The sequence below is a fragment of the Macaca thibetana genome, chromosome 3, assembly GCF_024542745.1.
Source record: "Macaca thibetana thibetana isolate TM-01 chromosome 3, ASM2454274v1, whole genome shotgun sequence".
In the NCBI taxonomy this organism is placed as follows: Eukaryota; Metazoa; Chordata; class Mammalia; order Primates; family Cercopithecidae; genus Macaca; species Macaca thibetana.
In genome coordinates, this window is record NC_065580.1 from 7,151,271 (window position 1) to 7,168,810 (window position 17,540).

General features: G+C 37.8%; 1 protein-coding gene across 27 annotated transcripts in view; it reads left to right on the plus strand.

Moving 5' to 3' along the window:
• KMT2C (lysine methyltransferase 2C) overlaps positions 1-17,540 on the plus strand; it is a 302,450-nt gene that overhangs the window by 206,933 nt on the left and 77,977 nt on the right. For all 27 annotated transcript variants that reach the window (XR_007724532.1, XR_007724542.1, XR_007724544.1 and 24 more), the window contains exons 21-24: positions 672-781; positions 1,286-1,351; positions 2,622-2,834; positions 15,931-16,059. Coding sequence is in view for 1 of the 27 variants with exons in the window: in XM_050785764.1 (XP_050641721.1) it covers positions 672-781; positions 1,286-1,351; positions 2,622-2,834; positions 15,931-16,059 (518 nt within the window). In the remaining 26 variants the exon portion in view is untranslated. The remainder of the gene's footprint in view (positions 1-671; positions 782-1,285; positions 1,352-2,621; positions 2,835-15,930; positions 16,060-17,540) is intronic.

Sequence of the window (17,540 nt, forward strand, 5' to 3'; positions counted from 1 at the left end):
TTTTCTTAAAGCTCTAAATACTAGATATCTAGATATTAGATACCACCTTCTGCCTGCCCTACGTAATTATGTGGAATTTCAAAATCAAGAATATTTCGTTGCTTTCATTAGTATATTGTTGTACTCTTTTAGAAGTTAAGCAGTGAACATATATTATTATTAATAGTATTATTTCATCAGTAGTACAGTATTCTTGGGACTCTGCCTACTAATTCTTTGTTCCAATGCCAGACAACTTTTTACTTTATTTCCCAATTACCATTCAACATTGCTTTACATGAGATATATCTACTTCAAATTAGATGCATTGCATGGAGCACATATATGCTAGCACTGCCATTTGCAATATTTCTGAATACCTTCCTGTTTGCTCTAACTAGCTTCCTTGCTGTCTTTGAAATATTTAATATATGATGATAAAATAATTGGCTTCCTTATGTAATGTGCTTTGCTTCCTCTCTAATAGTTGTTCTTACTCCTTTTATTTCTTTCTTAGCGCTATGAAAGTTTTCTGTTAATAGGGATAGTTAGGAGAAAAGGGCAAGGTAGGAGGAGCATGTGAGGCTTAGGGCTTTTAAGTTTGAAGACTGTCAGTGTTACAGGTTTTAAAAGGTAGCAGTTCTCAGTATATTCCATTTTTTAAAAAACATGTACAAATATGGTCTTTTTAGATGGATGCATGCAGTTTGTCAAAACTTAAATACTGAGGAAGAAGTGGAAAATGTAGCAGACATTGGTTTTGATTGTAGCATGTGCAGACCCTATATGCCTGCGTCTAATGGTAAGAGAATAATTTAAACTGTGAGTCTGCACTGTTGTACCACTCACTTGCACCTTACTGTCCATAACCAATGAATTAGCTTAGCTATACTCTATTTTGTCTTTGTGAAACTTACTTTGACAAGTATTTTACAAAAAATATTACTTTTGGTTACACATGACTTATCACAACTTTTAATAAAACAATTGACATGAAACAATAAAAAGCATATACTTTAGATGTAAACTATAATTTTGCTTCCAGGGAACATGATCTTGTAGTTATTGACAATATGTCAAAATCCAATATATTGATTCTTTCTTAGCCAGGTTTTCCTCCATGACTTGAGTATTTCCTTCACCACTTCTTGTTTTGTTGTTGCTTTAAAAACCACTTTTAACTTTAGTGTTCAAACATTTATTTTAATAAAATGAGTATAGAAACAAATTTTAATCATATATAAGTATTTAAATACACTTTACTTTTTCTGAAAAGAATTACCTGGATTTTTTTTTTTCGTTTCAGTGCCTTCCTCAGACTGCTGTGAATCTTCACTTGTAGCACAAATTGTCACAAAAGTAAAAGAGCTAGGTAAAATTTGAAATGCTTTACGTAATTTAATTAATTTACTTTGCTTAATTTTTACATAATTGGCTTACCACTCGTCAAACCTGCTTCAATCATATGGGTGTTCTATCCAAATTCCCTCATGTTGGTAATCATTTCCACAATGATACATAAAATGTCGTCCAGCTTTACTGGGGCAGTACTCCTATAAATTTCAGCAAGTTGGCAACAAAAATAACAGCTCTTAGAATAACCATTAATGCCATACTTGCTTTGGATTCATTGATATATTACTGTGCTTAATTATCAGTTAGCAGAAAATATGGCCTAGTTAGCAAACAGATTTGTTTTAGAATTAATTCAATGTCTTAATTTTTAAAATAATAAACTTAGTATGGTGATTAATATGATATTCTTATTAAACAATCATTCTTTTGAATACTTGTATTTAATAGCACCTGATACAAAAACATTTGGATAGTACAGGAGTTGTTCTAAGGAACAACAGTTTTGTACATTTAAAATTAAATCTGCAGGATTTGTACTTATTTATCACCTCTCCCTATTAGTAATTATGTTGGTACTCTGATTTTTCCAGATGAACTTCTGGAGTATTCTCTCTTCTCTTATGTAAATAGATCCCTATCTTTTGATCTTTTCTAGGAAAAAGCTCATAGTGGATTAGCTGAGCATTGCGTTTAGTTGCAGTGCTTCTAACTCTTTTTATTGGGACATGAAAATAGAAATGGCAGGAAGACTTTTTTTTTTTTTTGGAGTCAGAGTCTCGCCCTGTCACCCAGGCTGGAGTGCAGTGGCATGATCTCGGCTCACTGTAACCTCCACCTCCCAGGTTCAAGTGATTCTCCTGCCTCAGCCTCCCAAGTAGCTGGGATTACAGGTGCATGCCACCACACCTGGCTAATGTTTTGTATTTTTAGAAGAGACAGGGTTTCACTGTGTTATCCAGGATGGTCTCGATCTCCTGACCTCGTGATCCGCCTGCCGCCTCGGCCTCCCAAAGTGCTGGGATTACAGGTGTGAGCCCCCGCACCCGGCCCAGGAAGACCATTTTTTAAAAACATGCAGCCTTTTTGCCTATAATCCCAGAAAGTTTGACCTATTGTTCCTAGTTTTTATTGGGTATCATGAAGTTAATTATTCATGCATTTCATAGATACGTAATTGCTTTCTAGAACTACGGTCACATTCCCTTGACATGGGTATTTTGGAACAGTAATCAGTCAAATTTAAAATGAAAGTTTAAATTTGTATTCTTGGGATTTTGTAATTTTAGACCCACCCAAGACTTATACCCAGGATGGTGTGTGTTTGACTGAATCAGGGATGACTCAGTTACAGAGCCTCACAGTTACAGTTCCAAGAAGAAAACGGTCAAAACCAAAATTGAAATTGAAGATTATAAATCAGAATAGCGTGGCCGTCCTTCAGACCCCTCCAGACATCCAATCAGAGCATTCAAGGGATGGTGAAATGGATGATAGTCGAGGTAATACTAATTTATTTTCCATGAAATATGTGTGCAAGAATTAAAGCATATAAAGTAACTTTTGAAATATGTGTATGATTTACCAAAGGGTAAATCACACTAACTTAGATAACCCCTGATGTGACCCTTGCCATTTCCAAATGAGTGATCTTCTTAGACCTTGCCTTTTCAGGTTCTCTTCCTTTCACACATTTTAGAACAGACCTACCTTTCAGAAATCTCAAGGAGCACCGTATCTTTGAAGATCACAGGTGGGGAAATACAGAGGGCTTGACTTTAGGTTGCTAGATAACATAAACCTTCTCAGATACTGTGAGCTTGGATAATACCATGTTTAAGTTAATGTAGAACTTGATGCATACATTCAAGAAATGGAAAAGCTGTCATTTGATATTACTTCAGGTATAACTTCATATTCACCAGTGTGCATCATAAACTATTGGTTTATAAACATTTTCTTGATCGATGTAAATGTAACATTTTTCTAGCTGAATTTTTTTTTTTTTTTTTTTCGTGGGGAGACAGGGTCTCGCTCTGTTGCCCAGGTTGGAGTGCAGTGGCACGATCTTGGCTCACTATAACATCTGCCTCCTGGGCTCAAGTGTCCCTCCTACCTCAGCCTCCTGAGTAGCTGGGACCATGGATGTGGGCCACCACGCCCGGCTAATTTTTGTATTTTTTTTTTGTAGAGATGGGGTTTTGCTGTGTTGCCCAGACTGGTCTTGAACTCTCCTGGGCTCGAGCCATCTGGTCTGCTCAGCCTGCTAAATTCTTGAGATAGCAAAATATTTTAATAGTAATTTAAAATCCAATATGAGTTATATCCTAAAGAGGATTACTATAGGTTTGCTCATTTTTGGGGCGGATATTTATTTTCAACTGATTTAGAAATGAAGTGATAATTATTTCTGTTCCATTATATTTTATTTCATAGGTTTTTTTTTTTTTTTTTTTTTAAGGGGCTGTGTCTTGTTATGTTGCCCAGGCTGGTTTCCAACTCCTGGGCTCAAGTGATCCTCCTGCCTCAGCCTCTCAAGTAGCAGGTGCTACAGGCATGTGCCACTGCAGCTGGCTTTGAGACAATAGAATTTATTGAATACCTACTATATGTCAGATGTTGGAAATCGTATCAGTGTACAAAGCGGGTAGAATTCTCTGCAGAGAGTTTATATTTTAATGTTAGGTAACCCAACTCTTAAAAAAAAATCAGTTAATTATAACATGTTTGGCAAGTCCCATGGTAAAAATAAAGTTTGATTAAGAGGAATTGGCTGGCTGGGCACAGTGGCTCACGCCTGTAATCCCAACACTTAGGGAGGCCAAGGTAGGTAGATCACTTGAGGTCAGGAGTTCGAGACCAGACTGGCCAACATGGTGAAACTTCATCTCTGCTAACAATACAAAAATTAGCTGGGCTCAGTGCCATGCACTTGTAATGCCAGCTACTCGGGAGGCCAAGGCAGGAGAATTGCTTGAACCTGGGAGGTGGAGGTTATAGTAAGCTGAGACTGCACCACTGCTCTCCAGCATGAGTGACAGAGCAAGACTCCATCTCCAAAAAAAAAAAAAAAAAAAAAAAGGAATTGGAAGTACAGATGGGTGTTTAGGGTCCATATGAATGGAAAGCAGTATTTGAACACAGATTTTAAAGAGGTGAGTGAGTGAGCCACTTGATTACCTGAGAGAAGAGCATCCCAGACAGTGAGGAAGCCAGTGTAAAGGCTCTGGGTGAGAGTGTGCTGAGTTTATTTGAAGAATGTTGTGGAGACCAAGAGAGTGAGCAGAGCAGACAGTCAGAAGGTGAGAAGATTAGAGATGGACAGACAAGAAGGGCAGTTCAGTATATCTCAACACAACCATAAAGTGATGTGTCAGTAGTTTGTGCTTAATAGCAATGGAATGGGAGGCCATTGAATGTTTCTGAAAAGAAGAACACCATGATCTTATTTATATTTTAAGAGGGACACTCTCCTATGATATAAATAGATGATTAGGCGCAAGAGTTATGGCAGGTAGATCAGTGAGGAACAGTGGTCCAGGTGAGAGGTAATTGTGGCTCTGAAAAGGTATGTCTTTTGTGGCCGGGCTCGATGGCTTGTGCCTGTAATCTCAGCACTTTGGGAGACCAGGGTGGGTGGATCACCTGAGGTCAGGAGATCAAGACCATCCTGGCCAACATGGTGAAACCCTGTCTCTACTAAAAATACAAAAATTAGCTGGGCATGGTGGCACGTGCCTGTAATCCCAGCTACTCGGGAGGCAGAGAATTGCTCGAACCCAGGAGGCAGAGGTTGCAGTGAGCTGAGATTGAGCCACTGCACTCCAGCCTGGCAACAGAGTGAGACTCCATCTCAAAAAAAAAAAAAAAAAAAAGATATGTCTTTTGTATGTTCTTGATAATTTTTGTTTTGTAGTAGTGTGTTTTGGGTCTATGTTGCTGGGAGAAAAGCTTTCTGATGCTTGTATATAACTGATTTCAGATACCATTGAACAGATAATTTGATTTGGGGGCTTGTAGTTTGTGAAGAGATAGTCCATAAACTTAGGAGGAATTGATCAGATCAGCATTAACAAGAATTTCCATTTCTGAGGATGTTAAAAAAATGTCTGAAAAAGGTTTCCATAGTCTCTTAAATTAGGGAAGTGCTCCATTTCACAAAATACGAAAGGTTTCTTGATAATAGTACACATTGTTTCCCAAATTATGAGATTATAATATCTTTTAAAAACAACACAAAAGACCTTGGAAGCTTTTCCTTGTGACTACCATTTGTAAGCACTGAGAAATGGTGATATGTTTCAATTTCATACTTTCTCATTGACTTGTATCAGGGTAAAAGAAAATCAGTTGAAAAATTACCCTTACTTTTTTTAACTTTACGTGATAAAATAGCCCATCTGAATTTACTGAATTTGTCCTTATTTTTTTGAATATGAAAAAAGATTGTTTAGTGTGTTGGATGTTAAATGCTAAGACAATTTTAGAATTTAAGGAATTGAATATACACTATTTTCATGACTAGTCTGTCATGTTCATTTACATGCCAGGATCTCACATGCTTTGTGGAAGGAAGTGTACATTCCTAGGGATAAAATAAATGCATGTTACTTGGACAACATTTTTGCTTTCTGCTGTTGGCTAAATAAAAATCCCTTTTAAAAATTTAGTATTGCTGCTGGGCGCGGTGGCTCACGCCTGTAATCCCAGCACTCTGGGAGGCCGAGGCGGGCGGATCACAAGGTCAGGAGATCGAGACCATCCTGGCTAACAGGGTGAAACCCCGTCTCTACTAAAAATACAAAAAAGCCGGGCGCGGTGGTGGCGCCTGTAGTCCCATCTACTGGGGAGGCTGAGGCAGGAGAATGACGTGAACCCGGAAGGCGGAGCTTGCAGTGAGCCGTGATCGCGCCACTGCACTCCAGCCTGGGCGACACAGCGAGACTCCGTCTCAAAAAAAAAAAAAAATTTAGTATTGCCATACTTCGTCATATTAAAAATGTTTTAGATTATTATCTTGAAACTGCACATACACACCCCTAAAATAAGTTTTATGGTATTTAATATGCCTGTACAGGAGAAAAAATAGGAAAAGGATACAATCATCATAAGTTCTTATTATTACATTATGCTGAGATTTCTAATAACGCTGCCCTTTTCTGGGCATTTTGTATTAAACCTAAAATTTGTGATGTTTTAGACTGTTTCACTAACGTGTTTTGATAATGTCTCAGTGCTCTTGGGAAAGCATTATAAAGTAGTGGGCAATGTTGAAACCTACTCTGGATGTTTTTAGGCAAATTTTTTAACTTCTCTAGTGCTAGTGTTCTCATTTATAAAATAGGTGAACCAGGATGAGCCCACAGGATAGTTGTGCTGATGAGGTGCAAGGATGCGTGCCAGGCACCCGGCACTGGCTCTTCCCACACGTAGAGTGCTCAGTAACCGTGAGCTATTAGAATACAAGTGCTCAACCAGTGCTTCGGCAGTTGTGTTCTGTGTCCAGCAGAACTCAACAGAATCCCACGCTTGTCTTTATATGTGAATTCAGTTCCTTTTCAGTTAGTAAGAAATCATGCCTGTGTTTGGGTAATTGAACTTTTAGGATGGGGGAATTGCCTGCCACAATTATTCTCCAAACTTAATGTTTCCATGTCTTTTTCTTCATTTTGGAAGTTGTGGAAAAATTATAATGAAAGAGTATATAAACGTTTTCCTCTGTATTATAGCGTATCTGACAGTTTCCTTTATTAAAAAGTACAATACATTAGGGAGAGACTTGATGAACTTAAAGTTTGAAAAGTAGTATTGACTATAAGTGATCTTCAGCTGTGCATTTTTCAATTTGAGGTTGTCAGAATGTAATATTACACATTATTTTACACACCTCTGCAGGATCCAAACTGTGATGTTCCTGGAGTATTGGAACAATACCTATGACTTTTTGTTTCCATTGATTTTTAACTCTTCTAATAACCACTTCTTTAAGAAAAGTCATACATCATCACTTTGATATATCGGAAACAAATTCCTTATGCAATAAAAGCATACTTTCTCACCTACTGGGATCTAGAAACCCTGTTATTGCAAGAAAAAAATCCCAAACCTCAAGAAAATAAAAACACTCTGTCTCAAGAATGGAAACACAGCACATTTCCTCTCAATCAGTGGCCCCAGAGAGACCATCACAATGTATGGACGTGTTTGGAGGTGCGGGAATAGGACTGCACCAAGGCTGTAGCAGGCCAGCAGGTGGGGCAGACTGAGTGGAGGGAGGAGACTGGCATTCAGTAACTACTGTAGAGTGGGAAGAGTGCGGTAAACTATCCACCTGGTGAAGGTGGCTGCTTTCTTGAAGTTTGTTACTTTCTGTAGTGTTAATTCCCTCAACTGTTAAAATTTGATTTCTAGACAAGTTATACATTCAAATGATTTAAAATTGGAAAAGAATGAAAAGGTAAACAGTGAAGTCTCTCCCTTTCCCCTGCCTTCATGCCCCCAGTTTACATCTCCAGAAACCTCGGAGGTTTCTTCTGTAACCTTCCGGATGGGTTTTATGCATGTACAAGGAAATGTGTGTATATATATGTTTTTTGTTCCTCTTGTCTTGCTACTTTTTACTGTCCTTCATTTTTTTATGGCTGCAAATATTCCTTTATATGGAAATATAAGCAACTTAATTTACCAGTTCTTTCCCCTGTTGAGAGACCTTTGGGTTTCTTTCAATCTTTTACTGTGAATAATACAATGAATCACCTGGTATATTTATAATGTTGTATGTAGGTGGGCCTGCAAAGGTGAATTGCTTGCTAAATCCAAAGACATAATGCATTTGAAACTATTTTTGCAGGTAGGATACGGGTTTTGTTTTGTTTTGTTTTTTTATTTATTTTTATTTTACATATCTGAGGTATACAACATGCTTTGTATACATAGTGAAATGATTACTATAGTCAGACAGATGTCTGTATCCTTCGTCTTTCGTAGTTACTCTGTGTGTGTGTGTGTGTGTGTGCGCGTGCATGTGTGTGCGTGTGCGTGTGTGTGTGCATGTAAAATCTCTTTCAGCAAATTTTCGATACACAGTATTATTAACTATGGTTCTCATGTTGTGTATTAATTTGATCTCTAGAATTATTCATTTTACCTAACTGCAGATTGGTACCCTCTGACCTACTTCTTCCCATCCCAACCATCCCCTCCCCAGACCCTTGATAACCACCATTCTGCTCTCTATATATACAGCTTCTCACCCCCCGCCTCCCATTCTGCTTATTAAGTGAGATCATACAGTATTTTTCTGTGTCTAGCTTAATTTACTTAGCATAGCTTCCTCCAGGTTCATCCATGTTGTCACAAATGGCAGTATCTCCTTTCTTAAGGCCAACTATTCCATTGTATAGTTAAGTCCTCATTGTCATCAGTAAGTTCTTAGAAACTGTGGTTAAGAGGTGGAAAAAAAGTATGACAAAACCGATTTTTTTTTCATTGCATTATACCAAAATTAGATTGAAGGAAACAGTGTTACTTGAGAACATGCTGAATGTTCATTTAGCTTAACATTTCAGTTCCCAAGAACCTATTGATGACATTAAGGGAGGACTTATATATGTACATACACACATCACAATTTCTTCGTCCATTCATCTGTCCTTGAATGGATAAGTAAATTGTCCATTAGGACACTTAGTTTGTTTCCATATCTTGGCTATTGTAAGTAATGCTGCCATGAATGTGGGAGTGCAGATGTCTCTCTCGGGTGCTGATTTTTTACCTTTGAATATATGCCCAACAGAGGCATTGCTGCATCTTATGGTAGTTACATTTTTTTAAAGGAACCTCTATACTGTTTTCAATAATGGCTATACTAATTTACATTCCTATCAACCGTGTACAAAGGTTTCGTTTTCTACACATCCTTACCAACACTTTTGTCTTTGCCTTTTTGATGATAGTCATTCTAAGAGACATGAGATAATATCTATTGTGGTTTTAATTTTCATTTTCCTGATGATTATGGTGTTGAGCATCTTTTCATACACCATTTGACCATTTGTGTGACTTTGGAAAAATGGCTATTCAGGTCCCTTGTTTATTTTAAAATCCAGTTATTTGGGGGTTTTTTGCTGAGTTGTGTGAGTTCCTCATATGTTTTGGATTTTAACACCTTATCAGATGTGTGGTTTGCCAATATTTTCCCCTAATCTCTGTGCTACCTTTTTACCCTGTTTTTGTTTTTGCTATACAGAAGCTTATTTGCTTGATGTAGTCCCACTTGCTTGTTTTTGCTTTTGCTGCCTGAACTTTTGGTGTGATATCCAAAAAATCATTGTCAAGGAGGATATCAAGGAGTTTTTCTCCTATATTTCCTTGTAGGAGCTTTATGACTTCAAGTCTTAGGTATTTAATCCATTTCGAGTTGCTTTTTGTGTATGATGTGTAAGATAGGCATCAGGTCCAGTTTCATTCTTTTGCATATAGATATCTAGTTTTCTTACCACTACTTACTGAGGAGACCGTCTTTTCCCTGTTGTATCTTATTGGACTTGTCAAAAATTAGCTTGTAATATATGCTTGGGTTTATTTCTGGGCTCTGTATTCGGTTCCATTGATCCATGTGTCTGTTTTTATGCCAGTACCATACTGTCTTGATAACTATCACTTTGTAATATAACTTGAAATCAGGTAGTGTGATACCTTCTACTTTTTCTTTCTCAAGATTCTTTTGGCTATTCAGGGTCTTTTATGATTTAATACAAATTTGTGTTTTTTATTTTTGTGAAAAATGCCTTTGGAAATTTGCATTGAAGCTGTAGATCACTTTGGATGGTATGGACATTTTAACAATATTATTCCAGTCCACAAACATGGGGATATCTTTATATTTATTTGTGTCTTCAGTTTTTTTCTTTTTTTTGAGACACAGTCACGCTCTGTTGCCCAGGCAGGAGTGCAGTGGCGCGATCTCAGCTCACTGCAACCTCCACCTCCTCCTGGGCTCAAGCAGTTCTGCTGCCTCAGCCCCCCAAGTAGCTGGGATTACAGGTGCCTGCCACCACACCTGGCCAATTTTTGTATTGTCAGTAGAGACAGGGTTTCGCCATGTGGCCAGGCTGCTCTTGAACTCCTGATCTCAGGTGATCTACTCACCTTGGCCTCCCAAAGTGCTGGGATTACAGGCGTGAGCCACCACGCCCGGCTCTGTGTCTTCAGTTTCTTTTGTCAATATTTTATAATGTTTAGTATATAAACCTTTTACTTCCTTCATTAAATTTGTTCCTAAGTGTTTTATTCTTTTTGGTGTTATTTTAAGTGGAAATGTTTTCTTGATTTTTTTTCAGATCATTATTGGTATAAAGAAATGCATGTGATTTTTGTATATTGATTTTGTATCCTGCTACTTGACTTGAATTCATTTATTTTAGTAATTGTGGAATTTTTAGGGGTTTCTACATACAGGATCATGTCATCTGCACACAGGGATAATTTTGCCCCTTTTTTTCTGCTTGGATGCTTTTTATTTCCTTTTCTTATGTGATTGTTCTGGCTAGGACTATGTTGAATATAAGTGTTAAGATTAGGTATCCTTGCCTTGTCCCAAATGTTGAAGAAAAGCTTTCATTCTTTCCCTGTTACAGGTTTGTTTTTGAATAGGCAATAGCTATAAGAAATACAAAGGTCTTAAAAAGAGTGAACAATGTTAAGTTAGTCTACCTTTCTCGGCCATCCCTTCCTTGGAAAGAACCAGTGGTTTTCTTATAACTTTCCAGAGATTAGTCATCTAGATACAAGTATGCATATATGGAAGAATTTCTCATGTTTGGGTGATATGGTCTTTTCCTTTTTTTTCCTTTTTTTTTTTTTTTTTTTTGAGACACAGTCTCGCTCTGTCGCCCAGACTGGAGTGCAGTGGTGCAATCTTGGCTCACTGCAACTTGTGCCTCCCGGGTTCATGCCATTCTCCTGCCTCAGCCTCCTGAGTAGCTGGGACTACAGGCGCCCGCCACCTCACCCGGCTGTTTTTGTATTTTTAATAGAGATGGGTTTTCACCATGTTAGCCAGGGTGGTCTCAATCTTCTGACCTCATGACCCACCCGCCTCAGCCTCCCAAAGTGCTGTGCTGAAATTGCAGGCATGAGCCACCGCGCCTGGCCGATATGGTCTTTTTCTTTATTGCGGCCTGTGGGAATCAGAAGGCCCTTGTGAATATGTTGGTTAGAAGAGACTTTAGCCTTCAGTGATACCACTTGTGTTAGGGCACTGTATGTGCTACTTTATGCCATTTGTCTCAACATGTATGCTTACTGGTGTCACTATGAACCTCATCAATAAAAGTGCTCTCTTGGGTTTTACTGTCCTCGTGTGCATTGTTTCAGTTGATAGGTGGTCTTTGTATTAGATCCAGTGCTATCCTTGGCCACAAACCATTACATATGATTAATTTAGGGATTTCTTCTTCATCATCTTGGAGATCATCTTGTGTTCTCTCCTGTGTTACATGTGTTTTCTGCAGTTTCATTAATTTCTGTTATTTCTTCCGTCAATTTGGGTGGAACGTATCTTCCATAGCTCCCTGACAGAGAAGGTGTGGAAGGTAAGTTTTGGGCATTATATACTTCTGAAAATGTCTTTATTTTACCTTCCTACCTGACTGATCTTTTCCAGGTTGGAAATACGTTTTCATTTATCATTTTTAGTCCATTGATCCACTGCCTTTTAGTTTCTAGTATATGAAGAACTCGATTCCTTCTATGTGACCTGTGTTTTCTTAGGAGCTCTTAGGATTTTAGGAAATTCTTTGTCCTCAGTGTTCTAAAATTTCATGAGGATAACGTCTGTTTTTGTCTATTTTGGATTTTTTTTTTTTTTTTGAGACGGGGTCTCGCTCTGTCGCCCAGGCTGGAGTGCAGTGGCGCGATCTCAGCTCACTGCAAGCTCCGCCTCCCGGGTTCACGCCATTCTCCTGCCTCAGCCTCCCGAGTAGCTGGGACTACAGGCGCCCACAACCGCGCCTGGCTAATTTTTTGTATTTTTAGTAGAGATGGGGTTTCACCATGGTCTCGATCTCCTGACCTTGTGATCCGCCCGCCTCGGCCTCCCAAAGTGTTGGGATTACAGGCGTGAGCCACCGCGCCCGGCCCCTATTTTGGATTTTAAAAATCTGTTTTGTTAGACACTGAGTGGTCTCTTTCAGTCTGCCATCTTATATCCTTCAGTGGCAGGAGATGTTCTTGAACTATATTATTGACAACAATTCCCTCTCTTTTTCTAGAATTCTGCTTTTCAGATGTGAAACGTACTCAATTTTTCTCTGCTTCTTTCCAATTCATGTCCTTATTTTATCTTCCTCTACTGAGTTTTGTTTTTATTTCTGTTGTTTCAATTATTTCATGAGCTTTCTTTCCTTCCTTTGAATGTTTCTTTTGTAGCATCCTATTCTTGCCTCATGGGTATCTTATCTTATCCCTCAGAGGATTTTAATCTTTTTAAAAATTTTTTTCTTCCTACTTAGTCTATTAATTCCAAATTGTCTTTTGTGTTTTCAGGTCTCTGTCAGGGGTGTTGCAGATCTTCAGGCTTCTATGGCCCACATTAAAAGAATTGTCTTGGGCCACACATAAAATACACTGATGATAGCTGATGAGCTTTTTTTTAAAAAAACAAACAAAACAAAAAAAAACAGAACTTATAAAAAGTCTCATAATGTTGTATGAAAGTTTATGAACTTGCAGTGGGCTACATTTTAAGCATCTTGGGCTGCAGGTTGGACAAGCTTGTTACAGACCATCATCAGATAATCTTTATTGTACCTGCATGATGAAAAGTGAATAACTAAAGATGGAGACTGGATAGATACTATTTTTATTTTTTAAAAAAGGAATTAAGTAGTTGATTGGAAAGCTTTGAGTATGTGGTGGTGCTTGTCAATTTGTAAGTTTAGTGAGGTGATTTGTGCTGACCATTTGGGGAACCCTCTGGTTTCAGTATCTTTAGATGTTCTTCTTGAACTGATCAGGTTCCCCACAACAGTCTCTTCAAACCTCATACTTGGAGGCTGGAGATCTGGCTGCTAACTTTCTGAGAATTTAGTGGGGAAACATGGGGTACGGCAGCGGGAGCAGGATGGGGTTGTCCACATTTAGTATGCCCACATTTAGTATAGTTTCTTCATCCTATTTTCAGTCTTTATCCCATTGTTGCGTTTAAGGTCACCCAGGAATCCTGCATCCCATGAATGAGAGTAGCAGCTTCTCGGTGTGTAAACCTAGGAAGCAGGTGTAGGGAGTATGACTTCTGTAGGTAATTAAATAAAGCTCTTGTTGCTTCGGTTTTCTCCCACTTATTTCCAAAGGTAGCCAGTTTTCCTAGTTTCTCAGCCTTCTGAGGATTGTTATAAACTGCATTCTTTTTTCAGTTCTTTCTGCCTTCAACTGAGAATTTAACTTTGTTGTTTTTCTCCTTTCCTATTGTCTTTTTTTTTTTTTTTTTTTTTAAAAGGAGATTGGGTCTTTCTCTGTTGCCCAGGCTGGAATGCAGTGGTGTGATCATAACTCACTGTAGCCTCAGCCTCCTGGCTCAAGCAATTCTCTTCTCCCACCTCAGCCTCCCAAATAGCTGGGATTGCAGGCATGCCACCATGCCCCTGCTTGATTTTATCTTTTAAAAATGGATTATTTTAGTGTGTTTTTAGTAGAGTTTCAGGAGAATGAAATTTTAATATATGGATTTAGCCTGCCACCTTCACCCCAAATTCCCTGTCATTAACTTTTAGGTGGGTTTATTTGGAAGTAAACAATTGGTATTGTTATCTTTGGTGCTTGCTGTGTTTCAGTAATTTTCTTTTTTCTTTTCTCTTTCTTTCGTTCTTTCTTTCTGAAACGGAATTTTGCTCTTGTTGCTCAGGCTGGAATGCAATGGCATAATCTCAGCTCACTGAAACCTCCACCTCCCGGGTTCAAGCAATTCTCCTGCCTCAGTCTCCTGAGTAGCTGGGATTACAGGCGTGTACCACAACGCCCGGATAATTTTGTATTTTTGGTAGAGACTCACCATGTTGGTCAGGCTGGTCTGGAACTCCTGACCTCAAGTGATCCACCTGCCTTGGCCCCCCCCAAAGTGCTGGGATTATGGGCATGAGCCACCCTGCCTGGCCTATAAACTTTTCTTTTCATGGCTTAGTCATAAGTTCATAGCCATTATCAGATTGTTGTGGAATTGGCTTCAAATATAATAAAAAACAAAAGACGCATACCCTGTTCATGCCATTACAGAAATATGTTATCTCTAATACTGAGAATATTGAAGGAGTTAACAACTTGATTTTAAAATGTATTTGATAAACATGTCTTTTTCCTGTAATACAATGTAAAGCATATATAACTTGGAAAAGTTTGATTACATAGTGTTAAAATAGCATTCTCTAAAATAGCATTCTCTAAGCATTCCATTTACCACATTCAGTGAAGTATTTGTTGAACATGTATTAGGTATCCTGCTAACAATACATCTGTTACTAAGAAAATCTGTGTACCTGTTCTCATGGAGAATACAGTCCAGCAGGGACACAGATTTTAAAGAACCAATTAAAATGAAGCATGACATTCATATATAGGAACATACACTGTTTGACATAACCTTATCTAAATATCAGGAATTCTTCAATACAGTGAAGTTTAGAATAAATCATGAAAGATAAATTAGGTAGAAGGCAGAAATTGGGGAAGACAGTGGAAGAAAGAGCTTGATACATCCAAAGAACTGAATATAGTTCACTGGTGGGAGTGAGATGAAGCTGGAAAGTTTACAAAAGGCTGTTGTAATGGGCCTTGCAATTTGAAGTTTATTTTGAGGGCATTGGGAAGACATGAAAGGATTTTAAGCAGAAAATTGATACATATTTATAGAAAGATCATTTATGCAGTAATTTAAAGAACTAATTGGAGAGAGGTAAGCTTTGAGGTGGGGAACTAGATAGCAGCATGTTGTATTAATAGTGAGTCATCTGAGGTTGGACTAAGATGGTGATAGAGAGTGATAAAATGCATTTCAGAGGTATTGAGGAGTCTTGGTTGTGGGAGGAAAGAGATTAGGAATGATTATGGTGGTCTTCCAGGCCTTTGTCTTCTCCAGGTTACATGTCCATGCCTTTTAATGATGATAGGTAACATGGGAAAAAGGAGAAAGTTTATTTTAAATCAGTAGTTCATTTTGGATATACAGTTTTCAGTAACTAGGTAGTATTCAATTATAGCTGTGGTTGAAGCTCAGAAGAGAGTTCTGGTCTAGAGACCTGGACCTGAAGACATAATTAAAGAAGTGAATTTGTTAAGTGCAAATGGATTGCACTTAACAGAACTCTTTCTGAGTTCTGTGTTCCCCTTCTCTGATTATTATGTTTTATTTCATGGGAACACTGCACTAAGCAGCACAATTTCTGCAACCATTTGGGGCTTCTGTCTGCTTTCATACTTTCCCTACCAACAGGGATGTGTAATTAAAATGGCTCAGTAACAACCCTGCTTTGTATTCCCCATTATGTAGGGATTATGTATTTGATAGGTTTTTCCAATTTTGTGTATACATTTACTTTTTTCCAGAAGGAGAACTTATGGATTGTGATGGAAAATCAGAATCTAGTCCTGAGCGGGAAGCTGTGGATGATGAAACTAAGGGAGTAGAAGGAACAGATGGTGTCAAAAAGAGAAAAAGGAAACCATACAGACCAGGTATAGTGTCTGAGGTAGACATTTCAATATCATCAATACTTGGTTAATTTAAGAAAAATACAATACTGAAGACTTCAATTAAAATGAACTATTCAGGATTAAGAACTGTCTAAACAAAAATATGTGCATATAAATTAAAGAACTAAACTATTTGAATACGATTTTTTAGCTCAAGAGTTCTTTATTTTGAATATGTGAATACTTCACAATGAATCATTATTGAATACCTTATCCCAAATGTTAACCATTTTATTAAATGCTTTACTAGATTGGCTTTTGTTCATACTTGGACTTTGAAGGCCATTTTATATAGTTCCTCTGGATGTGTACTTCTGTAATGCTTTTAGTTTTCAGTATTCACTTTCTAATATCTTTTTTTGAAAAAACTGATTTCAGTGTTTATGCAGGAGTGCCAGTAAGTATACAACGTGAAAGGGAACAAGAGAGGTATTATGCCTCCTAGAATTTATAGTCCAGTTAAAACTATGACGGATTAAACACTCTTATTTCTTATTTGCCTCAGGAGTGGAGAGAAAAGTGGTCTTGCTTGTCGATTTTATTTGCCTTATTGGAAAAAATTATTGAAATTGTCACAATACAGAAGTTGTAGGCTTTTATGTATTTATTTAAAAAAATTTTTTTCCCGCTTTTCACAGGTATTGAGTAGGCTTTCCTTAGGCAGTTTATTAATGTCTGTTTACCAATGAGGTTTTAAATTGGATTGGTACAATCTTTATGCTTCTGATTGCTTACATTTTATTGGTAAGAGTGACCTAAATCCCTTTTGCTATGTAAGGAAGAACTTTCTTACTTCATTTGTATTCTGTGAGACCTTGAAAGATAACGTCTTTTAAATAGGTCACATCTATAATAAGGACCTAAGATTAGTTGCATCTAAATCATTTTATGAAAATGATTTCATTTCTTCCTAATCATGAGGCTTATAAGTGCACTTTAAATTTTAGACATTGCAGATTTCTTCCAGGAACTTGTATTTACTGTTTTTTTTCTTTTCCTCTGCCTCACATGGAAGTCAGCCCTCTAATTGAGGGGCCCATTAGGTCACGGAGTATATTGCTCGACAGCGATATCATTTCACAAAAGCTTATAGTGTTGACTGTGTACCAGACCTCTATTCTAAGCAATTCACTTATGTTATTTGTCCATTTAACATATGTATGAGAAGCTGCTTTGCCTTACCCCCATTTTTAACCAGTGAAAGAACTGAGGCATTGAGAAGTATTTAGTGAGTGAGTAGAATTACATAGTCTGACTCCAGATTCCATGCTCTTAACCTCAGGGCTCTATGTATCCCATGTATAAATACCCTCATACCTTGGAATACTGGACACCATCCCCCTGAAATCATATCAGTCAAAGAATGTTTCTGTCATCTAGCCGGTTAGTATACAAATACAGTCATCCATCACTTAAGTTCAGAGAAATACATCATTAGGCGTTTTCATCCTTGTGTGAACATC